The sequence below is a fragment of the Bubalus kerabau genome, chromosome 13 (assembly GCF_029407905.1).
Source record: "Bubalus kerabau isolate K-KA32 ecotype Philippines breed swamp buffalo chromosome 13, PCC_UOA_SB_1v2, whole genome shotgun sequence".
NCBI lineage: Eukaryota > Metazoa > Chordata > Mammalia > Artiodactyla > Bovidae > Bubalus > Bubalus kerabau.
In genome coordinates, this window is record NC_073636.1 from 65,394,851 (window position 1) to 65,418,948 (window position 24,098).

The window sequence follows — 24,098 nt, forward strand, 5'->3', positions numbered from 1 at the left end:
CGCTGGGAATCCCCCAATGCCTTCCTTCCAGCCACCGGAAGCACTCACCCACTGCCATCCATGGGCTCAGGCCGCTGAGCTGGGATTCCCAGCTCCTCCTCCTCCACTGGCCGGACTCCCATGTCTGACTCCAGCAGGAGCTGTTCCTCCCCTTCTGTGTCCTCTGCTTCCTCCCCCACCCTGGACCCTTGGCTCAACTGCTCCTTTCTGCGACCTGCATCACCTGCCGGGAGCCACAAGGGTCAGTGGGCACCAGCCTGAGGGTTCCCTCCCTCAACCTCTGTCTCAATAGTTAAGTCAGAGCCCACCCCTTACTGAAGGTCAACTGTTCCTTCCAGTGGCCTAAGTCTGGAACAAGAGTGACCACCCTCAAACCCACTGCCCTTAGGGCTTTGGTTAGGTCTCACACCAATGGAGATCTCAAAGCTGATGGGCTGGGCAGCCATGGCCGGGTCGATCATGGTGGCCTCGAAGAGCACAGCAAAGAGCAGGAAATCTTCACAGGGCGCCAGGGCATTCTGGAAAAGGCGGGTCAGGATGGAGTCAGCCCCCACCCTCCCAGTTTGCAGCCTGGACTATGCTTGGTCACAATGCCCACAGAAGGACATGCAACGAAGGCCTAGAAGATTCGCTGCTGGCGTCCTGCATCCCTCTGCCCCTTGTTGTCCCAGTTCTTCGGACCTGGGACTTGGTCCTCTCTGGTTCATCTCTGAGTTGTCACCCTCCTCTTTCCCTGTGTGTAATATACATAGGAGCACATGTGTACACACAGTGCAGTCTTCACCCAGGTCACCAAGTTGAGACACCCCCCTGCCCCGGTGTTTAAAGCCTGGGAGCTGGGTACACACTCCAGAGCTGAGAATGTGTACCCGGCACCCTTACTAAACTTCAGCCCCACCTCTGGCAGAGGCAGCAATTCCTCCACTTCCACCTCCATGGCATTAGGAATCTCAGGCGCATCAACACTGGAGCTGGCATCTGGGTGCTGCTGTATCCCTGCAGGAATCTGGCCACGCCTGGCTTTCTTCTTTTTCTTTCCTGTGAGCCGAGACAACCTGGACCCCTGTGGGGCCTGGGGAGGCTCGGGTTCAGCTCTCCCTTCCAACACTTCCATGGACACGGCCACCAGCAGTCGGCCTCGGAAACAAATGCCTTGGCCAACGCCTTCATTGAGATTCTGAAGACCATCCCGGAGACCCGTACTGGGGGGTGAGCCATAGAGAGGTACCCAGGCCGGGCTGAAGGTGGGGTTAAATCCCGCTGTGGGGAAATGAAGGGGACAAAAACAGTGTTTTGGAGGGAAGCATGGAGCAGGTGGATACTAGTCTATGCTGAGGAAGAGGGGTGTCAGATTGAACCTCTGGACCTCTGGAAGGAAAGCCTTCGAACAGCTAGGACCCAAGAGCTAAGGACCAAGACCTGGGAGAACTATTTTTTAAAAACAACTATTATTTAGTTTTTTGCTTTTGGCTGCACTGGATCTTTGTTGCTGCCTACAGCCTTTCTCTAATTGCGGTGCTCAGGTTTCTCATTAGGGTAGCTTCTCTTGTTGGGAGCACAGGCTCTAGGGCGTGGGCTTCAGTAGTTGTGGTGCACCGGCTTAGTTGTCCCAAGGTATGAGGAATCTTCCCGGACCAGGGACTGAACCCGTGTCCCCTGCATTGGCAGGAGGATTCCCAACCACTGGACCACCAGGGAAGCGCCCTGGGAGCAGTTCGACAGGAAAGACGCCCTGGGGGCGGAGCCAGAGACCTGGAGGTGGAGTCAGCATTGGGATGGAGCTACAGGTGACCCGGTAAGGGTCCGGAGTAAACGGTTTATGTGGTCAGGGCTTGTTTCCCTGCAGGTCAATCTGTAAGAAGAAGTGGGCTGAAGGGATTACTGGATATTCAGCTGTAATTAGGATTCTTGTCAACAGAACCAAACCAAGGGTAGGGTCTGTAGTCTGCAACAAATGGGACTGTGAAGGGAGGGGTCGGCTTGGAGCGAAATAGTCACTTGGCATAGACCAGACTTTCTAAGCGGAGTTGGGTCGGGAGGATGGAGTTTGCGGTCGGGGGCGGGACCCTGGGCACACAGGGCCAGGGAGGAGGCGCGGCACGCGTCGGCAGGATGCACTTACCTGCGCGGCCGGAATGCGAGATCTGTGTCAGGTCCAGCACGTGCGTGGCGAGGGCCGCATGGACGAGGGGCGCGTCGTCCCGTAGCTGCAGACGAAGGCCGCGCGTTAGCGGCGGGAAGAGCTCCACGAAGCTCAGCTGCTCGTTCCACTCGGGCGCAGTGGTCTCACTGCGTACCGAAGTCTCGCCCTGAGCATGCGGTGAAGACAGGCGGAGAGCGGTCTGTGCGGATCCCGGCCTGGGCCTCCGCTGACTTGTAAGACAGCTATCTCTTTCGTCCTCCGCTGGGGACGGGAGGGACTTACCTGCTGCCCCAGGAAAGACACCCTCAGGTAGGGGTCCACGGGGACGCGCTGGTCCAGCAGGGCATGGGCCAGGCTGCCCAGCAGCCCGGGGCGCAGCGCCGGAAGCCCCTCCGCGCGGTACACGCGCACTCGCAGGCGCGCCCACGGCCTCTCCGCTGGCACCCAACGCGGCAGCAAAAGGTTCCTAGGGGAGCCGGGCGCTGAGGGGCCCAGAAGCCCTAGGCTCGGCCCCTTGCCTTTTCCGCATCCAGGAAACCTCGCCGGGTCCTACTCTTCCCCTCCCCACTCTCCACCCCAGCTCACTTCTCGATGTTCGAACTGTGGCCAGGGTCCGGGGGTGGCAGTGGAGGGGGCAGGTCCCCGCGCGCCCTCACGGACAAAGTGACCTTGACGAAGCCTTTGGTCCCAGCGCGGGTGTCCCGGGGGTCATGCAGTGGGGCCCATTTCTGATAGAAGTGGCCATCTGGGGACAGAGGAGCGGGCCCAGGGGTCAGGGAGCCTGGCGGGATACGCAGGGTGGTTGTGGAGGCTGGGATTAGAATGCTGGACAATAGCCGGGGTTCAAGTCTGGCTCAGTAGGGAGGAGCAGGAGTACATGCCAGTCAGACGTCAAAAGAGATAGCTGTCTTACAAGTTAGTACTCTGGGCTCGGTGCCCAGCGGGTCTGCTTCCCTTGTCCACGCAGAGGAGTCTCAATGACGGGGGCGGGGGGTGTTCAGTACCTGGCTGTTCGAAGATCATGCCCAGGTCCATCCTGAAGGTGCCGATCCGAGTGGCCATAAAGGGAAGGGTCTGCGAATGAAAAGCCTGGGGAAAGGTGGCTTTAGACTGGATCTTCGGCATCTCTCCTTTTCTGACGGCAACCTCTCACCCCTAACCTTCTCACCGTGATCTCCAGGAGCAAGTTCTGGAGGTGAAGCCGGGTCTCGTGAAATTCAAACAAGAAGTACTGGGTTAAAGTGGGGAAGCAAGAGAATTGACAGCAGGTTATACGTGAAGGGTTCACACCCTCTGGCCCCTAGCCCTTGTAAAGAGAACGCCCTCTTTCCCTCTTCCCCACTCCACCCCAATTCGGTGACCATACCCCTTTGAACCCTTTCAGGCACCCAGCGCTTGGCCCCAGGCCAGCCAATAGGCTCATTTCCCCACCCCCAGGCCACGTCCCCTCCAGCACAGTTCTTCCCCTGGGTCCCGCCCACTCTCTCAGGCTCCTCCTTCCCTGGTTGCGCCCACCTCATTGTAGAAGGGGCAATTGGTGCCGCGCTGCGTGGCGGTCACTCGGCGTTGCCCTCCAACGCGCACGGCCACATAAGGGTTAATGTTGACTCCCACCAGCTTCTGGGCCTCCAGCACCGTGACCCCGATCTGAAGGGTGAGGAAGGAGGAGGAAAGGAAGCCAACCTGCCATGGTTTGAGGGAAGAACGTGTGTGGAGAGCTGATGGTACTCCCCAAGAGTTTGGGCCTGGAGGGAGAGCGGTACCTGGAAGTCCTGGGCCCTGGACACCTGGAAAGGATCCCCGCGGGCCAGGCCCCGAGCTCGGCTGCAGAGAGGGGTTAGGGTCAGCTCTCACTTCACTTCCTCCCCCTCTGTACACACACTCTTGCCTGGTGCTGGTGCTGAGATTTCTCCCCCTAAACTTTTGGTTTCTAAGTCCTTCCAGTCTTGTCTGGCCTCCATCTCAACTCTACACTCAGAATTTGACTCATTTCTGGAGCCCTAAAACCATTTGTTCTTTCAACAAAGACTGATGGGGCGCCTGCTATATGCAGACGCCTAGAACCAACTCTGTTCTAGGCACTGGAACGCTGCAGAGAACAGAAGAGGTTAAACTCCTTGCCCTCATCAAGCTGGCATCACCTTCATGGGTTCCAGAAGCCATGTGTGAGTCAGTGTAACTGTCTGAATGTGGCAGTGTCTATGCCGAAGAGTGAATGACCCTTGACCCCAGGATATCCACTCCCCACCCATACCCTTGGAACCCTGTGTTTGTGAGGGTGGACAGGCATGGGCCTGCAGGTATGAGCAGGTGAGGTTGACAGACACACTGGTAGGCTATGGGAGCAGGTGTGCAGGGCTACAAGTTACCTTTTGAGTGGGCTGAACACGATGCCAGAAAGCTCCACATCAGGCTCATCATCCAGCTCCAGCGCCAGCTCATCGTCCTCATCGTCCTGCTGACCTGCTCCTCGAGCTAGCCTGCGGCCCAGTGCCACTGCCTGCCGCTCCAGCTGGGCCTCCCCAGGCCTGACAGGAAAGGCCCTCCAGGAACATGTCTGGGACCTCTCACCCATCTCTGGACACCCATCTCTGATGTCCCTGACTCTAGGACCCATCTCTGACTCTGAACCTGAGAGCCCTCTAATTCCAGAATTGACCCCTTATTCTAGGACTGACTTCTCACCCTGGAATTGGTCCAGTACTGATCCCAGACCCAGGAACTGACCTCATATCACTGGGTCCCAATCCCAAGACTGACCCTGTAACCCAGGTCATCCCCACATACTTACTCCAGCTCCTGGAAGCCCACATTGGGGATGATCAGCTCTGAGCTGGGAGAAAGAGGAATGACAGGAGAGGGCCAGGTCTGACTACAGAGTTACAAACTGGGCAGCATGGGTCCAAGAGTCATCACATCCAGCAGATCCACAGGGGAACTGGTTACCATTGTCCTTTACTGAGGCCTGCCTGGATCTTGCTTGGGTGGGTGGGAGGTTTACCTGTCCCGAATGGGTGCTCCAAAGTCCTCTTGTGCCCAGACTCTAGTTGCAACCTCTGGAGGCTGGTACTTCAGGTCAAGTTCTACCTGGACCTAAAACCAGATCCACAGTGGGCCTCAGGCTACTGAGGCTACCCTGAGGCTAGGAAAACCCCAAAGACAGTGCCTTTTTCTCCATCTATAAACAGAGACCCTCCTGGCCTCATCTGTGGTGACTTTGGTTCCTCTCTGATCATTACTAGTAGTGGCTGAAAGTGTGAAAGTGTTAGTCACTCAGTTGTGTCTGACTCTTTGTGACCCCATGGACTCATGGACTGTAGCTTGCCATGCTCCTCTGTCCATGGGATTTCCCAGGCAAGAATATTGGAGTGGGTAGCCATTCTCTTCTCCCAGGATCTTCCTGACCTAGGGGCAAAACCCAGGTCTCCCACACTGCAGGCAGATTCTTTAGCATCTGAGTCACCAGGGAAGCCCCAAATAATAGTGACTACTCATAAGCTATTAAGAACTTACCAAGTGCAAGTAACCTCTTGAAGGGGCCCAACACAACTCCAAAATAATCTCATTGCTCTTGGAAATACACTAACGTGCCTTCACAGCTCTGCATGGTCTGGGCCCTGCCAAACTTTCCAGCCGCATCTGTTAGGGGATCTGCTTTGCCCTGCACCCCAGTTATGCTATCTCAGGGTGCTGGGCTTTTGAATATGCTGGTTCTTCCGCCTGGAACAGTCTCTCCTCCCACGTATTTAACTCCTATCATATCTTTCAATTCTAAGCTCAAACACTACTTCCTCAGGGAACGTTTTTTGAACTCTATATAGGTCACATCTCTCCGTTATACATTCTTCTGCCCCCTATCTGCTATTTTGTAACATCCTTCACAGGCATTTTTACATTCATTTTTGTGAATATTATTTTTTAACTCTTTTTTTTTTTTTTTTTTTTTTTTACTATGCCAGGTCTTCATTGCAGCTCACAGGATCTTTAGTTGCAGCATCTGAACATTTCATTACAGCTTGTGGGATCTTGTTCCCTGACCAGGGATCAAACTCCAGCCCCCTGCATTGGGAGCATGGAATCTTAGCCATGGGACTACCAGAGAAGTCCCTGAATATTTGTTTAATGTTTGCCTCTCTCTGTAGATATGGAGTTCTAAGAGGGCAAGTCCTTATCTGGCTTTGCTCACCACTCAATCCTCATTGCTTAGAACTGCACTTGCTTGTAATCGGAGCATAACAAATGATGGCAGGCTGAGTGAAAAGCTTGACATTTTGTAGGACTCCACATAAGGTAAGTGAGGAAACTGCCTAGAGAAGCTGAATAACTCGGCTAAGGTCTCAGATGGGAAGTGGAGAACTTGAGATTTGAACCCAAGTTCACTTCTATGAGGCTACGCTGACTCCCCATGAAACACCAGAAAAATCCATCCAGGCTCATCTTTGCATCCCTACAAGGACTGCGCCTGGTGCAGGGTCATGGGGCCAGAACTTCTTATCTTCTCTCCTTGCCACACCCCTGGCCCTCAGAGCAGAACCTGATTCTTGGCCCCCAGAGCTGTAATCCAAGACACCCTGACTCGGGGTCCATGTTACCACTCCTGTCTCAGTCTGAATTTTCCTCTCTGAGAAATGGAACCCACTTCTAGAGGGACCCTCAGGCTCTGGGGGGCTGGCGGAACTCACTGGAGACACACGCAGATTCTTGTCCACTAAGGCCTCCCGCAGCACCAAATGCCCGGCAGTCTGTAGCTGCTGAAGGGAGATCACAAGTGTCCCCAGAGACCTGGGGGTGCGGCACGAAATAAAAGAATGACCCAGGAGAATGGCCCCAAGGCCCCCTCTACCCTGTTTGCATCCTTGGTTCCCCAGGCCTACTCACCTGGGGCTGAACACACGGCTACAATTGACCACCTGAACAGACAGACACTCCCCAGCCAGAGGAGCCCCATAGTGTGGCCAACGGAAGAGCTGGGAATAGGAAGAACCTTGTAACACCCAATGCTGGGCTGACACTGACCCCCAATCCATAGCCTATTCCCAAACCTGAAATAGGAGCCAACAAATTGAGAGCTAACTCCACGGCTGATCTCTTAAACCAGGAACCAGTCCTCCCCAATTAGGGCTGATCTGGGGCTAACTATCAATCAAGAACTAATCTCCCCAGTCTTGATCCTGACTTGTCCCATACTGAGTCTAACCTCTTGAGCATTAGACAACCCCACCTCCTGAGACTGTACCACCTCCCCAAATTCAGGAATAAGCCTCCCAGCCCCAGGATAGACTCAGATGGGGTACAGATCAGCTTCTCTCCATCCAGAACCCAACCCTACTCACCTCACCTATATCTGCTTCTCGATCACAGTGAATTCTCCTCGTTTTCTGGGTAAAACCTACTCAGAATTGAATCTAGTCATTTATCACCTCCTCCCCCTACACACACATAAATTATCTCTCCATCCACTCTTGGCCCAGAGTCCAAACTCCCTGGACTCACCCTCAAAGAGCCATAGAAGATACGGAGGGAGGGAGGCAGAGAGATGGAGACATTGGGCTCAAGGACAAAGGAGACAAACTGTAGAGATGCCCAGAGATGAAGTGGGGGACCTGCGGATAGGAGGGGTCAGAGCTCCCCGTATCTAAAAATTCTCAGAGCATCCCTGCAGACCTCACCTCGAAAGCTGAGTCTCACTTGTTGGTCGTGGGTGCCTGGCAGCCCTGTTAGTTGCCGCACACACACAGTCAGAGCCATTGTCCCAGGGCCACTGGCTCTGCCTCTGCCCGCCTGCCCTCCTGCCCACCTGAATCGCCTTTGACTCACTGGACTAACCCAGCAGGTTCAGCAATCCCTGCCCTTTAGTCAAACACAAAATCAGCAGGCCTGGGGGTCAGTAGGGAGGGAGTGAAAGAACAGAAAGATAGGGGTAAGTAAGGTCCCTGTGGTCAGTTTAGTCCTCTTTGCCTTCCCCAGCTTCAGCCTCTGTCCTGCATCCTTATTGGTGGGGGCAGATGCGACCAGGTGGGGATGGAGGCAAGGGGAGAGGGCTGGACCCAGTCTGGCCTCTGCTAGCCTGTGAGGACTCAAGGACATGGGGCCTCATGTTGTTCACTGTTCGCCTCTCAGTCAAACAAATTAAAACATTAAAAAAAAAGAAAAGTAAATCCCCTAGCCCCCAACATTAGTATGTAGGCACTCAACATATTTTTTGAATTAATGAGTGAACGTGTGTCCCTAGCTTGCATATAGCAGGTATTCAAAACGCTTCTTCTTTTTTTTTTTAAGATTTATTTAGCTATTTATTTTTATTTTTTGGCTGTCATGGGTCTTTGCTGCTGCACGCAGCAAAGTAGTTGTGGCACATGGGCTTAGTATGCTCCACAGCATGTGGGATCGTCCCCAACCAGGGATAGAGCACATGTCCCCTGCATTGCAAGGCAGATTAACCACTGGACCACCAGGGAAGTCCCAGAACATTTCTTAACCAGAATCTTTGGGTTTACTGGTAGGACCATAGATGGTCTCCAGGGAGTGTGCAAACACTTGAAATTGTCTAAAATTTTGAGCATGTGTGCATTTTTCTGGACATAGTCCTCCTAGCTTAGGTTATTAATCCTGAAACAGATGTGAAGTACTTTGAATGAATGAAGAAATGACTGTGTCTCACAGTCTGAACCCATGAGTGACGGTAACTCTGTGTTGAGTGCATCTCATGGCCATCGGTGCCGCTGCCTATATACAGAACACATGCTGTGTCACTCTTGGCGGAGACGGGGAGGAGGTGCCACCACAGAGGTGATTCAGGCATTTCTTCCAAATCGTTTCACGGACTCCAACACCAAACAAAGCCTAGATCCCCATCGGAACAGGAGAGGGTCAGGGCTACACTACTCAGGGGAGGGAGGCCAGAGGGGCTTCCTTGAGGAGCGACTGCTTAAATTGGGCTTTGAGGACAGCAGTTCAGCAGAGAAGGGCATCCAGGAAGTGGGAAGGAATGCAGGACATGTTCCAGGACCTATAATTTGTTCAGTTTGGCCAGAGTACAAGGAATGTATCAGGCGGCAGCAGCAGATAAGAGGAGGCAGTCAGAGAAGCCGGGTCTTGCTGGTTCCTTGAACCAGACATGGTCACTTCCTGTGCTTCGGCTGCTCCATCTCAGCACAGATTTCCCCTGCTGTCCTAAGGCAAAGTGGCAGAAAGCGAAAAAGCAGTCGCCCTAGGATACATATTGTTATTGGATGCTCAAAATAAATCTGAATGAAGCACAGACGCTCACAGACAGTTCAAGGCTATGGAGGCTTTATGCTGAGATGCTGAGTTTGTAGTTCTTGGGGAAGGAGCTTGGCGATGCCAGTCTTGCAGCTCTGGGTGCAAGCTGCCTTTGTAACAGCTCACTGGGAATGCTGTCTTTGCTTTTAGCCTTTTTTGTGAGAGTGAAAATCTTCGGGTTTCTTTTGGTTGGCAAAAACCAGTATTAAAATAGGTCTTTTGTAAAAAGTAAGGGATAACTGTACTGAGGGAGAGTCTCATTCTGCCTATTCCCCAGGTATAACATGCTCAAATGAGTTTTTGGGCCTATACAATACCAGACAAGAGGCATGGATGAGTCTATTCCTAAACAAGGTTACACCTCAAAGCTCTCAGACATTAAGAGAGGGCTTCATCTCCCCATTTGACAGACAGAGACACTGGGACCCAAAGGAGGGTGGAGAGGGGACCAGAATTATTAGGTGTCACTGCTTTGGCCTTCTCTTCCCTCTCTCCCTTGAGCTCTGTGGCATCTAGTCAAGCAAGGTATTTTTGCTTTGTTTTTTTTCTTTTTTAAAATTTATTTTATTATTTTTTTTGGCTGGATGGGGTCTTAGTTGCAGCACACCAGATCTTTCACTGCAGTTTGTGGGCTTCTCTCTAGTTGGGGTGAGCGGGCTCTATAGTTGCAGAGTGTAGGTTTAGTTGCCCCACGGCATGTGGGATCTTAGTTCCCTGACCAGGGATTGAACCCGTCTCCCCTGCATTGGAAGGTGGATTCTTAACCACTGGGCCACCATGGAAGTCCCTCAAGTAAGTTATTGATGCCTCTGGAAGCTAACACAGGTGCCTCCTCTTTGGGTTGAAACACACCGTGGCAGGTTCCCTGGGCCTCGACCCTTTAAGAACTCCTACATCCACGTCCTAACATTCCAACAAAAATAGGATGTGGTGGAAAGAATACTAAACTCCAGGGCAAGGTTTTGGAATTCCAACTGCTGTCACTTATTGTGTGGTTTCCGGAAAATCCTTTCTCCTCTCTGGGCCTGGTTGCCCACTGTGTAATATGCAAGGGATGAACTGCACTGCTTTTCAAAGTGTGGTCAGGATCATACGTGCTTGTTAAAAATGCACATTCTTGCTCCCACTCTAGAAATGCTAACGTAGTATCTTAAGGTGTGGCTGGGACCTGAATTTTCAGAAGCCACTTTGGTACTATTCTGCTGCACAGCAGGAATTTGGGAACATCTGGTCTCTTGACTGTGACTAAGTGTGATTCCTTTCTGTTCTAGGTGACTCAGATGGTCTGAGTGTCTATATGGAGATTGTTGTTGTTGTTTAGTCACCCAGTCGTGTCTGACTCTTTGCAACCCCATGGACTGCAGCATGCCAGACCTCCATGTCCCTCACCATCTCCCGAAGTTTGCCAAGTTCTTGTCCATTGCATTGGTGATGCCATCCAGCCATCTCATCCTCTGATGCCCTCTTCTCCTTCTGCCCTCAATCTTTCCCAGCATCAGGGACTTTTCCAATGAGACGGCTGTTTGAATCAGATGACCAAAATACTTCAGCTTCAGCATCAGTTTTTCCAACAAGTATTTAGGGTTGATTTCCCTTAAGATTGACTGGTTTGATCTCCTTGCTGTCCTAGGGACTGTCAGGAGTCTTCAGCATCACAGTTTGAAGGTATCAATTGTATAAAAGAACAAAAAGATATGGTGATTGAGGGGTACTGAATTCCCCAAAGACCCCTGGTGAATATGGGTCCAGAAGAGATCACAGATCCCTGAAGTCAGAGTTCTCTGGCCTGATGACTAGGATGAGAGGAGGAGGAGCCTGAAGTGTTTTTAGAGCAAAAGAGACTAAAAAGACTGTATTGAGAAGTGCCACATGGGGGTGATCCCTTGCCCCTTCTTAACATCTGTTCCTTCATAGATACATGAGTACCTACCACATGCTATATTCCATGGGGTCACAAAGAGTCAGACACCACTGAGCGACTGATCGACACTACATGCTAGATAGAAACTATCTATCGCGGTGCTGAAAGATACAGTAGTGAACACAACAAAAATCTCTGCCTTCATAAACTTACTGCTCTACTGGGAGTGACACGTAATGAAGAATGAAATAAAACACCTAAGTGCTAAGGGGAAAAACAAAGCAGGAAGGGGGACAGAAATTCTTTCATGTGAAGCAGTAGTTTTAGACAGGGTGTTTTGGGAAATGCTGTAATGTCATTGTTTGCTTTAACTTGGGAAAGAATAAGGGAGACTGCCAAGGCTCCCAGGGACGTCACGACTGGCTCTGTGACGCCGGCCAGGGCGTTCCTCGGAGACGGTGGTCTCCTCTATGAAGTCAGCAGCCAGGCCCAGTTACAAAGGACAGGGTTGCGGCAGGCCACGGGGCCCGCCGGCTGCACGCAGGGTTGAGGGGTCCGGGCGGCGCGCACCAGCTGGAGGGCTGAGGGCCTTGGAGGCCACGACGGTGCCTTTGGCGTCGGAAGGCCAGAGCCCCGGGTCAGGATGCGGCGAAGCCCCCGCCCGGGTTCAGCCGCGTCCCAGCACAAGCACACGCCCAACTTCTACAGCGACAACAGCAACAGCTCTGTGAGCGTCACCTCGGGGGACAGCTGCGGGCACCGGTCAGCTGGGCCGGGGCCCGGGGAGCCCGAGGGCAGACGAGCCCGGGGCTCGAGCTGCGGTGAGCCCGCCTTGAGCGCTGGAGTGCCCGGAGGAACCACAAGGGCTGGAAGCTCTCGGCAGAAGCCGGCGCCTCGGAGCCACAATGGGCAGACCGCCTGTGGCGCGGCAACCGTGAGGGGCGGGGCCTCGGGTGCGGGCGGGGTCGAACCCGGGTGAGCGGAGGGAAGGGCTGGGACCTAGAGGGTGGGGTTTGGCGCGGAAGTGGGATGTAACTATCTGGGCAGCACCTAGGGGGCGGGGCCTGAAGGGGGAAAAAAGAGTAGGCAATGAATAAGAGGGTCTTGGTGAGGTGGATGGTCCTGGGAAGGGGCGTGGAAAAGCTTGTGATTGGGCACCGCTTAGGAGGCGTGGCCTCGGTTGTTAGCTTCAGCGGCTATCAGGCAAATAGGGCCGCATCAAGACCTAAAGCTGGGGGCGGCACCACCGTTTGCGGGTTGGGACAAAGACTAGACTGAGCTTCCCGGGGTGGTGGGTGGGGGGGGTGGGGGTGGCCTCAGAGTGCTGCAGGACCCCAGGGTTGTGGATTCTGTGCGACCAAAACCTGTGAGGCTGCCCTGCTTCTGGGCTAAGAGAACCTGCAGCCAGGTCCTGAGCAAACAGTGGGCCTGCGGTGCACAAGGCCCCAATGGAGCCCTTGGGCTCCCACAGAACAGGCTGGCTCTCCCGCAGTCTCTGAGGAGCAGCTCGACCTTCTCCCGATTCTGGATCTGAGGCAGGAGATGCCTTCCCCGCAAGTGTCCAAGAGCTTCCTGAGTACGGGTCAAGCCAGCCCAGATCCCCTCTGACCCCTCTGGCTCCCTTCTCCGAACTCCATTTCTCACCTCTGAGGCCCTGTTTTCAGTTCTGAGCCCCCGGCCCATATCTGATTGTCTAGCCCCTTCCCAGAGCCCGACCCACCTTCTCTAAGAATGAGAATCCATTTTCCTTCTCCCCATCTAAGTCTCCTAGCCCACCCCTCTCTTCCTGAGTCCGCTTCCTAGGTTTTTCTGAACCTCCAACACCACTCTGTGAGCTCCTCCCCCACCATCTCTTTCCCTCCCTAAGCCTAGTTCCTTCTCTGAGCCCCCTTTCTTCTTCTCAGGCCTACTCTTCCAGGTGCTGAGCGTGTTGTTATCCCTGGTAGGAGACGTGCTGGTCAGTGTGTACAGGTCAGAGGGAGGGAAGGGGGAGTCCCAGGGGCTGCTCTTTGGAGGGGGTGGGGAGCAGGGCTAGACCCAGCTGAGGCTTGAGCCGATTCATACCTGTGTTCACAGGAGCTGGGTCTAGGATCCTGGGGTGGGGGCTGGGGATTCTCTGGGGTCTCCCAGCCTCAGCCTCCCTTCGGTTCCTCAGGGAGGTCTGTTCCATCCGCTTCCTGCTCACGGCTGTGTCACTGATGAGCCTCTTTCTGGCAGGTGAGAGGGTGATCAGTTCCCGGGGCCCCAGCCCTGGAAGCTTTGAAGCCAAACCTGGTACACTTTCCTTCAGCCCACTCAGTCCCTTCAGAGGCTCACAGTTCTTCACATTCCACTTCAGAGCCTTCCCTCCTCAGACTGAGCTCCTTCAAGCCTCTTTGCCCCCACTGTCCCCTTTTCGACTGAGAAACCTCCTCCCTTCCCTTCCCCTGAGACCACTCCTTCTTTCTCCAGCACTCTGGTGGGGACTCCTGTACCTCGCCCCTCCTTTGGAAAATGTGAGTCGGGTAAACTGTCCTGGGGTTGGGTGATTGGCAGGCTATAAACCTGGAGGTTGTGGGGAGTCCCCTGAGCCACTGGGGAGGGGGGCAGTGCCGGAGGCTATCACCCTAAGCAAAGGCTGGCTATAAACAGGAGATTTCTGGGGGATTGTGCCCAGAGGTGCTGGAGGGTCTGTCTTGGAGAGATGCTGGAAGATCAGGAAAAAGGGGTAGGCAGTCCTCAGAGAGAAGGCCTTTTGTATCTGGCCACTCCCACTCTGAGGTGGGAGCTAAGCATTGCTGTTTTTTGTCCCTCCCTTCAATAGGAACCAAAGCAGATGCTGACTCTAAGGTGAAAGAGGGCACTGGGGTGGGGAATTGGGGGCCTCAAAGGTGCTTCTGTTGGGGGTGGGGAGATCCTACGGGAAGTGGCCAGGGGGACAGGGAGCCAACTGCAGCGTGCCAACCTTCTGCCTGCAGCGAATACCACGAGCGCGTGCGCTCCCAGGGGCAGCAGCTGCAGCAGCTCCAGGCTGAACTGGTTAAACTCCACAAGGAGATGTCCAGCGTTCGCGCCGCCAACAGCGAGGTGAGTTCCGCAGACGCAGCCTGCCCTCAGAACCGGGTCCAGGAGCTCGGCAGCTGGGAGCCTGGCCCCGTGGCTCCGCCCACCGTGCAGTCCCCGCCCACCTTGGAGCCATGCTCCCTCCGCCCTGAGTCTTAAGGCCCTCCTGAGTGTTAAGGCCCGGACCAGAGCCCCCGAGAACTCCGCCCCAGTATAAAACCTGCCCGCAAGCCCGCCCCTCCAGGCTCCGCCCTCTCTCTTTTCAGAGAGTGGCGCAACTCGTATTCCAGAGGCTGAGTGAGGACTTTGTGCGGAAACCCGACTATGCGCTGAGTTCTGTCGGTAAGACCCAGGGAGGGACTGAGACTCAGAGACGCAGACAGAACTATGCACAAGATCGGCCCAGACAGACCGACCTCAGACGGACACTGCCTTCGCTGTGGGTCTGGCCTGGGAGCCCCTGACTAGTTGCTTCTTCCTGCTCTAGGAGCCTCCATCGACCTAGAGAAGACATCCCAGGACTATGAGGATGCGAACACTGCCTACTTCTGGAATCGCTTCAGCTTCTGGAACTACGCGCGACCGCCCACGGTTATCCTGGAGGTGGGCCTGGAACGCAGATCCCAAAAAGGAACCAGGGGCGGATTCTGGAGAAAGGATCCCACAGCTTCCTGGGGTTGGACCTGACTTAGCTGAGGGCGTGGCACCAGGGAGACCCTGCTGGGCATAATTTGGCCGCCCGGAGGCGGGCCTGGCTTGCCTGTGGTGAGACTCTGGGTGAGGCGGAGGACAACATAATACTGGAGAGACCTGGCAGTGCTTCCCTGGTGGCTCAGACGGTGAGGAATCTGCCTGCAATGCCGGGTTCGATCCCTGCGTCAGGAAGATCCCATGGAGAAGGGAATGGCTACCCATTCCAGTTTTCTTGCCCGGAGAGTTCCATGGACAGAGGAGCCTGGCGGGCTACTCCATGGGGTCACACGACTGAGCAACTAACACTTTCTGGCACTGCTAGGGACTGGAGTCCTGGGTGGAGTTCTGGGCGGGCCCTTGATAGGGTCAAGCTGATGGAGGGGCCTACCAGAACAAATGCCCAGGAGGGTGGGGAAGGGCCACAGTTGCTCAGTCCTGTGGTTCTGAAGATCTATCCACCCCCACTGCAGCCAGATGTGTTCCCTGGAAATTGCTGGGCTTTTGAGGGCGACCAGGGCCAGGTGGTGATCCGGTTGCCGGGTCGTGTGCAGCTGAGCGACATCACTCTGCAGCATCCACCGCCCACTGTGGCACACACCCGGGGAGCTAACAGCGCCCCCCGGGACTTTGCAGTCTATGTAAGTGGGGCTGAGGCCAAGGAGGTGGGGTATTTTCCTACAGAGCACAAGGCAGGCATGAAAACTGGGGCTACTGAGTCTTTGCTTGCTCATCCATAAAATGGAGATACTATCACTTGCCTCTCAGGGTTGCCATAGGTCTTAAATAACCATACAATATTCAAATATTGGTTATGGTTTATTGAGTCCTTAATCTGTTTTGAGTACTTTACATGGATTCTATCCTTGCATCCACACAACCTATGAAGTGCTATCTCCCCCTTCACAGATGAGAAAAAGTAATTCTCAGATAGGGGAGGTAACTTGCCCAAGGTCACACAGCTAACAAGTGGTCAGGCTTAAATTTGCAACTTCATTTCTTTGAGCCCAGATTCCACACTCTATCATCCTAACACTGAAAAATAAATGAGAGTGTGCATACAACTACTGAACACAAAGTAGGTTCTCAACACCTCCACTTCCAACTGTCTCTGTTCCTCCGCTCATTCTTCACTTATCAGGGCCTCCAAGTTGACGACGAGACTGAGGTCTTCTTGGGGAAATTTACCTTTGACGTGGAGAAATCTGAGATTCAGACTTTCCACCTACAGGTATGTTGGTCTCTGGGAGGTGAAGGGTCTAAGACAATAGGACAGTAAGGGAAGATAGGGAAGGAAGGCAGCCCCTTGGGAGAGCAGACACTGGCATCATCCATTTTTCTCTCCAGAATGACCCCCCAGCTGCCTTTCCCAAGGTGAAGATCCAGATTCTAAGCAACTGGGGCCACCCTCGTTTCACATGCTTGTATCGAGTCCGAGCCCATGGTATTCGAACCTCAGAGGGGGCAGGGGACAGTGCCACAGGGGACGCCCATTAAACATGCTGATTGTTGGAGTAGAGTGGAAGTCTGCTGAAAGAAGCTGGATCAGTGCTGGGAGGTCTGTTGTGGGCAGGGAGGTTGGCACTCTAGTTGCCTTTGGTACATAAATGTGGTGGGGGCCGTCTATCAAAGTGCCTTCTTGGAGAAGCCCAGATCAGTATAGCAGCAGCAGTAGTTCATGTGTGTGGAGTGTTTACCATGCACCTAAGATAGTACTCTGGATGTTATATGCCTTCTCTAACTAATCTTCACAACCACAGAGGGAGAAACTGCTCAGATCAGGAAAGTTGCAAGGTCACACAGCTAGTGAAGAGCTGAGCCACAGTGGGACCCTGAGCCTACCTTTCTCTGCTGCTGCTGCTGCTAAGTTGCTTCAGTCGTGTCCGACTCTGTGCGACCCCATAGACGGAAGCCCACCAGGCTCCCCCGTCCCTGGGATTCTCCAGGCAAGAACACTGGAGTGGGTTGCCATTTCCTTCTCCAGTGCATGAAAGTGAAAAGTGAAAGTGAAGTCGCTCAGTTGTGTCCGACTCTTAGCTACCCCGTGGACTGCAGCCCACCAGGCTTTGCCATCCATGGGATTTTCCAGGCAAGAGAACTAGAGTGGGCTGCCATTGCCTTCTCCGACCTTTCTCTAGAGGTTGCCTTCTTGCAGAGCCACCAGTCGGCATGAAGCTATGCTGTGCTCCTCACTTCTCACCCCAACTCTTGCTAGGTGCAGGTGGAGGCAGAACTTTCCCTTTTTTCAGGTAAAATCCTAGGGAGACTTGAGAACCTGTAGGGGGCATTTGAGTCAGAAATGCTGCAGGCCTGATTGTCCCTACTCAGGCTGTTTTCACTAAAACTTGAGTGTTCAACTATACTAGGAACAGTACAGGTGGTAGAGTGTTGACCAGTCCCTGCCCTCCAGGAGCCTGACAGGGAAGAGAAGACGCTCCAGAAAATGGGACAATTCATTTATTGATCCAAGAACTCTTCATTCCAAGGGTCAAAAGTAGAATTGGAGGGAAAAAGATGGAGGAGACGGACATCAAAGGATTAATGAGTTCTACCCGGGCAGAGGGCTCGAAAAGGGGAAGAAGCGTCAAAGAAACACATGCAACATCTTGACTGTTAGGATCCTTTCCCGTGTGTTCATGTTTTGGAAGAATCTACAGACTATGAACAGTGCTGTACCTCTAGGAGGTGGAATGCAAGAGTATGTGTGAGGATGGAACATGTATCCCTTTAAGTTTGGGGATTATTACTTTTGTAATTTGAAGACAGAGGGAAAAGAATCTATTGAGTACTCTTAAAAGTCTGAAGTTTTCTAACTAATGAACTAATACAACTTTTCTGGAGGGGGCATTTTCACAATAGGTGCTGAAAAGTCTTAACTTTTTTATACTTTTTAATCACAGCAATTACATTTCTAAGAATGGATCCAAAGGATACACAGATATAATCTAAGTTACTACTTTAAGGATGTCGAACACACTATTGTTTATAAAGGAAAAAATGGAAATAGTATCTAAGAAGATAAAGTACACTATAAAAATAATATGTAGCCAATAGAAATGGTAATATAAAAGACTTTAATGTCATGAAAAGTAAGTAATAATATATGGATAATTTTTTAAAAACCAAGCTAGGTTACATACACAAACATACACAAAAGCAAGCTAGGCTGACATACATAAAATTTTTCAATTTTCATATCAAAAGAGTTACATAGACCAAAAGACACTATAACTGAAAAGATAATAGCCTGGGAGGAAATATTTTTGACATGTATAAGAGATAAAGAGTTGCTGAATAACTATAACAATAAAGGCTGTAAAGGACAACAACAACTTATAAAAAAGCTATTCATGAGATACAATTGAAAAATAAACATATAAAATGATACCCAGCCTTTGTAATTCAATAAATTCAACTAAAACTGAGGGTTTTTTTTGCCTGTCATATTAATGAAATGGGTAAAAAACTGTTATGAAATGCAATTTACAGTATCTATTAAAATATTACGTATTCATATCTTTTGATTGAACATTTTCACTTGTAGGAATAAAATTTTCAGAAATATTACTATATAAACGCACAGATAAATGTATTAGGATATTCCTTACAGCATTGTTTGTTGTAATGGAAGAAAACCAGAAGGGACCCAAATCTTGATAAATTAGGGATTGGCTAAGTAAGCTATCACTCCAGTACTCCAGTACTCTTGCCTGGAAAATCCCATGGACGGAGGAGCCTGGTAGGCTGCAGTCCATGGGGTTGCTAAGAGTTGGACACGACTGAGCGACTTCACTTTCACGCATTGGAGAAGGAAATGGCAACCCACTCCAGTATTCTTGCCTGGAGAATCCCAGGGATTGGGGAGCCTGGTGGGCTGCTGTCTACAGGGTCGCACAGAGTCAGACACGACTGAAGCGACTTAGCAGCAGCAGAGTAATCTATAGGCATTAAAAAGAATGAAGTCAGTAATAAGTTCTAATGGGTAAAATACCCAAAATACAATAAAACAAAGTGCAAACAGTGTAGTAATCTAGAGAAAAAAATTTGTCAGACATAGGAAATATACCCTGCCCATTATCTATCTCATACATTTGAAGTAATTTTGTACTAACTAGCATACATTTAAAACACATTTAAGGCATACTAAAACAGTACATACAGTATGGTCCCAATTCTGTAAAATAAAAAACATGCATCACTGTAAATATGTAAAAAGTATTAAAAAGTATGTACCAAATATTTTAATGGGACATGGGAGTTTGGGTGGTATTTTTCCCTATAATGAATATACATATTAATTTTCTAGTAAGAAAAAGAATAGCTAATAAAAAAAGTGAGGCTTGTAGCCTATTTTTAGAACTAGAACCATCACTGTTCCACCTTCCAGGGAGTCAGGCATAGCCCTTGATCCCCTCCCCTAACACTTTCCACCTTGTCTGTGTTCCCAGCTCAGCTCTGCTCTGACGCAGGTTGGGCTAGGTGTTTGGCTTATACTCAGTCTTTGCATTTTCCAAAACAGAGTCAGTGTCTCTAGATATCTGGCCGGGAATACCCAATTTCTTTGAGTGGGGGCTATTATGTCAGAGGACTCCTTCGCTCCAACAATCCCTAAAGTCAACAAGTAAGTTCAGAGAGGAGAACTAACCATGGCTAGTAGCAGATTCCCACCTAAAACACAGAGTAGTAGCAAAGGAGGGGTCTTCATCTTTATTGAATGAGGGATTCCAGGGGCAAGCAGGTGAGATCAAGGGCAGCAACAGCAGGATTAAGTATAAAAGTATAAAACATAAAGTGCAAGCATGAGGGAATGTGTGTTCAGGGCTGGGGACCTTAACATGGGACTGAGAAATGGCCACGGTCGACCCCTTCAAGGGAATCTAAGCCTGGGGGGCCTGTGCAGGGCCCTTGGCTGCAGATGGAGGTGGCTTGAATGGGGCCCAACCTTGGGCCCTGAAGTAGGAGACCAGTTGCGTGGGTACTTCTGCAAGTACAGTCTGCGCCAGTGCCTCTCGAGGAGCCTGCCAGGAGAAGAGGGGCAAGTTCAGTGATGGGCCATAACGGCTTCATTTGTACAAGGTCTACATTTCACACCCAAGAAAGGATACAGAATCCAACACCTAACCCTGCCCCAGGCTCAGGTGAAGGGATAAGTATCCCCACACACATCAGGGAGAGCTGGAAGGCTGAACTCCCAGCTCTGTTCTGTCCCCAAGCTTGCCCCTACTCACATTCTGGAAACGCCGGTAGGGCACAAACTGCACTATGTCACGAGCGGCTGCCTCCCCAGAGCGTGTGTGCAGGGGTCCACCATCAGCGTCCAGCTGCTCCATGGCCTCGAAGTCAGCACAACCCACACCCACTATGATCACCGACATGGGCAGGTAGGAAGCACGAACCACAGCCTCCCGTGTGGCCTCCACATCTGTCACAGCACCATCGGTCAGCAGCAACAGCACGAAGTATTGCTAAAGGCAAGTCCATTCATATACTGAGGCAGACCCTCTAAACATCCCAGCTACACATTCCCACACTGACAAGAAGTCTCTTGTTAAACAGTCCTCAAGGGAGCACCCCCGTCCCCTTCCTCGCCCACTACCTCCCATAACCCTCACCGAAGCATTCCTCTGATTTGCAGCCTGGGCTGCAAACCTAGCCACATGGTTGATGATGGGTGCAAAGTTGGTGGGACCATAGAGCCGAACTTGGGGCAGGGCCTGGCGGTAGGCATCCACAATGCCCTGGATGCCTAGAGATGAAAGGCAAAAAATACCATAAGATACTGGGCCTCTTGGGGTTCTGCCAGCCCTGACGACACTTTATCCTGGCCATGGAGATTTGGGAACTTGGGAGCATTTCATTCACTCGCCCCTGTAACTCAAGGTTCTTAACCTTACCCTACAGATGAAAAAATTAGGGCCAAAGAGAGGAAGGGCACGTGCCCTGAACCACAGCTTGAATTAAAATCCAGATTGGGGGAATCCCCTGAACAAATGCAGGAGAGTTGAGCATCAAATTATAATGCACTTAATGAATTATAACCCATTTTATAAAACAAGAATCCACAGAGATATAATAGACACGGAAAAGCTCTTAATGTAGAAGAAATTATAGAATCATTTGACAGAGATAATTGATTACGGCAAGGATTATCAATGGATGCCAAAAGGTAAAAATTGATGAGTAATTGGATAGTTATATAGTCTTAAAGTATCCTCCCAAAGGATGATGATTATTAGTTTTAAAAACAAAAAAATAAAAAAAACCAGGCCCACTCACCCACAGTCAATTAACAAAGGAGGCAAAAACATACAACAGATAAAAGACAGTCTCTTCACCAAGTGGTGCACAGTCTCTTCACCAAGTGGTGCTGGAAAAGCTGGACTGCCACAAGTAAATGAATGAAGTTAGAACACTCCCTCATACCATATGCAAAAATAAACTCTAAATGGCCTAAAGACTTAAATATAAAACATGACACCATAAAACTAAAAACGAATACAGGCAAAACATTTCTCAAGGAAATAGGAATAAAAGCAAAACTAAAAAAATAGGACTTAATCAAACTTACAAGCTTCAGTACAGCAAAGGAAACTAGAAACAAGAAGACAAACTACAGACTGTGAAAAAATGTTTGGAAATGATGTGATCAACAAGGGCTTAAATTCCAAAATATACAAATAGCTCATACAACTCAGTATCAAAACCCAAATAATCCAATCAAAAAGTGGGCAAAAGACCTAAACAGACAAATCTTCAAAGAAGATATAGATGGCCAGTAGTCACATGAAAAGTTGCTCAACATTGGTAATTATTAGAGAAATGCAGGGAATTCCCTGACGGTCCAGTGGTTAGGACTCTGCTTCCACTGCAGGGGGCACGTGTTTGATCCCTGGTAAGGAACTAGGATCCTGCATGCTGTGTGGCATGGCCCCCCACAAGTGAAGAGCTGCAAATCAAAATTACAGTAAGGTATCACCTCACACCAGTCAGAAGGGCCATCATTAAAAAATTTACAAGTAACAAATGCTGGAAAGATGTGGAAGAAAGGGAATTCTACACTATTAGTGGGAATGTAAAATTGGTGCGGCCACTATGGAAACAGTATGAAGGCTCCTTAAAAACCTAAAAATATAGTTGCCAAATGATCCAGCAATCCCACTCCTGGGCATATATTTGAAGAAAACACTAATTCAAAAAGATACATACACCCCATTGTTCATAGCAGCATTATTTACAGTTGCCAAGACATGGAAGCATCCTAGATGTCCATCAACAGATGAAGAAAGCTGTGGTATATGAATAAAGCTGTCTATGAAACAGAAACAGAACCAAACAGAGAGATACACTAGTGGATGCCAAGCGGGAAGGTGTTGGGGGAGGGATGTGAGTGGGAGGTTGGGGTTAGCAGATTTAAGCTTTTATATACAGAATGGATAAACAAGTCCTACTATTTGCACTTATTACTATATTAAATATCTTATGATAAACCATAATGGAAAAGAGTATTAAAAAAGAATATATATATGTATAACTGAATCACTTTGGTATACAGCACAAATTAACACATTGTAAATCAACTATACTTCAATTAAAAAATACTAAAATAAAAAATAGATTCAAATAATTTTGAGAAAGATAATGTGTCTAAACTGTTTCTTTAAAAAAACAAATAAAGGGAATTCCCTGGTGGTCCAGTGGTTAGGAATCCACACTTCCACTGCAGGGTGCCTGAGTATGATCCCTAGAATCTAAGTTCCCGCATGCTGCATGGCACGACCAAAAAAGAAAATATTTTTTAAATTAAAAATGAATAAAAATGAGTTAAATATGTGTATGTGTGTGTATAAAGGAATGAAATATTGCCATTTGCAACAACATGGATGGACCTAGAGATTAGCACACTAAGTAATCCAGAAAGACAAATGCCATATGATGTGTGATATTTAGAATCTAAAATATGATACAAATGAGCCTGTATACGAAACAGAAACAGACAAAGAAAACAAATTTATGGTTAACAGAGGAAAGAGCGTAGTGGAGTGGTAAATTAGGAGTTTGAGATCAGCAGACACAAATTACTATATATAAAATAAACAACAAGGTCCTCCTTTATAACACAGGGAACTATATTCAATATCCTGTAATAAATGATAATGGAAAAGAATATGTTTATATATATATACTGAATCATTCTGCTGTACATTAGGAACTAATACAACATTGTACACCAACTATCATTCAATTAAAAATGTTTAAAATTACATATAAAGAAAAAAACTGTACTTGTATAGAAGAGAAACCTGGTAGATTCTGCCTCAACCAAATGATCAAAGTTAGTAAGACTGGTAAGAGGAGAAATCAACATGTGCCTCCGGAACATACAGCATGGCTTCTGTGGTATTCCCGCCAAAAATGCGTAACTTGAATCTAACTATGAGTAAATAGGTAAACCCAAACTGAAGGACATTCTACATATTAACTGACCTGTAATCTTAATAAAAATCAGATTAAATCAAGTCAAGTTTTCAACTTCAGCTTGTTTACGTGCGGGTGGCTAGGAAAACATGGGGTTTGGTCCTCTCTAGACAAAAGAACCTGGGGCAAAAAGTACCCTGAATAGAGCTGCAAGGAGGCACCAATGCTTCTACTGATGCCCAAATAAGTACCTGTGAGCCTCTAGGCAAAGATAATAATGATAATATAACAGCTACCATAGTTTAGAGAGCACTTATGATGTGCCAGGATTACTGCTTCAAGCTTTATATGCATCTTCCTAAAATATTCAACATCCTATAATATTTCTTACTATGAAGCCAAAGCACACAGAAGCTAAGCAACTGGCCCCAAGTCACATGATTATCAAGTGGCAGGATGACGATTTGACTCCAGAGGCCTAGTTGTAAAATCCACTCCTCTAGACAATGGAGTCAGGTATCTGTCTCCCCACCCTCATTCTCCCTTGCCCACACGAACTCTTGCAGAGATTGGACAGATACATCTTATGCTGGAGGATGGGGGACTTACCTGCACAAAAGGGGTTACTGGGGTTGAAGTTCAAAGCAAATTCATGGGAAACCTGAGGGCAAGAATAAAACTGAG

The 24,098-nt window shown here is 49.9% G+C and overlaps 3 protein-coding genes across 9 annotated transcripts in view; 1 reads left to right on the top strand and 2 right to left on the bottom strand.

Moving 5' to 3' along the window:
* LOC129625078 (fer-1-like protein 4) overlaps positions 1–7,891 on the bottom strand; it is a 45,500-nt gene extending 37,609 nt beyond the window's left edge. Inside the window, 17 exon segments of the mRNA XM_055543233.1 lie at positions 49–223; positions 410–518; positions 899–1,260; positions 2,123–2,309; positions 2,426–2,609; positions 2,729–2,888; positions 3,148–3,232; positions 3,312–3,374; positions 3,659–3,790; positions 3,907–3,967; positions 4,513–4,671; positions 4,935–4,976; positions 5,145–5,236; positions 6,826–6,925; positions 7,022–7,110; positions 7,477–7,532; positions 7,813–7,891. Coding sequence (XP_055399208.1) covers positions 49–223; positions 410–518; positions 899–1,260; positions 2,123–2,309; positions 2,426–2,609; positions 2,729–2,888; positions 3,148–3,232; positions 3,312–3,374; positions 3,659–3,790; positions 3,907–3,967; positions 4,513–4,671; positions 4,935–4,976; positions 5,145–5,236; positions 6,826–6,925; positions 7,022–7,110; positions 7,477–7,532; positions 7,813–7,891 — 2,135 coding nt within the window.
* A 3,548-nt stretch (positions 7,892–11,439) lies between these two features.
* SPAG4 (sperm associated antigen 4) lies at positions 11,440–16,516 on the top strand. Its single transcript, XM_055544912.1, has 12 exons — positions 11,440–12,220; positions 12,760–12,843; positions 13,172–13,238; positions 13,423–13,484; positions 13,719–13,762; positions 14,071–14,096; positions 14,225–14,333; positions 14,576–14,651; positions 14,797–14,912; positions 15,473–15,640; positions 16,141–16,230; positions 16,347–16,516. Exons 1-12 carry the CDS (start codon positions 11,911–11,913, stop codon positions 16,494–16,496), a joined length of 1,302 nt encoding a protein of 433 aa, XP_055400887.1. The 5' UTR covers positions 11,440–11,910; the 3' UTR covers positions 16,497–16,516.
* A 1,540-nt stretch (positions 16,517–18,056) lies between these two features.
* LOC129625889 (copine-1) overlaps positions 18,057–24,098 on the bottom strand; it is a 38,488-nt gene continuing 32,446 nt past the window's right edge. For 6 of the 7 annotated variants that reach the window (XM_055544901.1, XM_055544899.1, XM_055544897.1 and 3 more), the window contains 4 exons: positions 24,024–24,075; positions 20,612–20,745; positions 20,228–20,464; positions 18,057–20,017 (listed from right to left, as the gene is read on the bottom strand). In XM_055544901.1, the coding sequence (XP_055400876.1) occupies positions 19,877–20,017; positions 20,228–20,464; positions 20,612–20,745; positions 24,024–24,075 (564 nt within the window). In that variant the 3' untranslated portion in view covers positions 18,057–19,876. Of the gene's footprint in view, positions 20,018–20,227; positions 20,465–20,611; positions 20,746–24,023; positions 24,076–24,098 lie in introns of those variants that run through there. The other variant, XM_055544900.1, reaches the window with a different exon arrangement.

What these genes read in the sequence shown, in the direction of transcription:
- SPAG4 (XM_055544912.1), top strand. Translation starts at nt 11,911, where the DNA reads ATGCGGCGAAGCCCCCGCCCGGGTTCAGCCGCGTCCCAGCACAAGCAC. An exon ending in TTCGCGCCGCCAACAGCGAG is followed by an intron (nt 14,334 to 14,575) that starts GTGAGTTCCGCA and finishes CTCTCTTTTCAG; the next exon opens with AGAGTGGCGCAACTCGTATT. An exon ending in CGCCCACGGTTATCCTGGAG is followed by an intron (nt 14,913 to 15,472) that starts GTGGGCCTGGAA and finishes CCCCCACTGCAG; the next exon opens with CCAGATGTGTTCCCTGGAAA.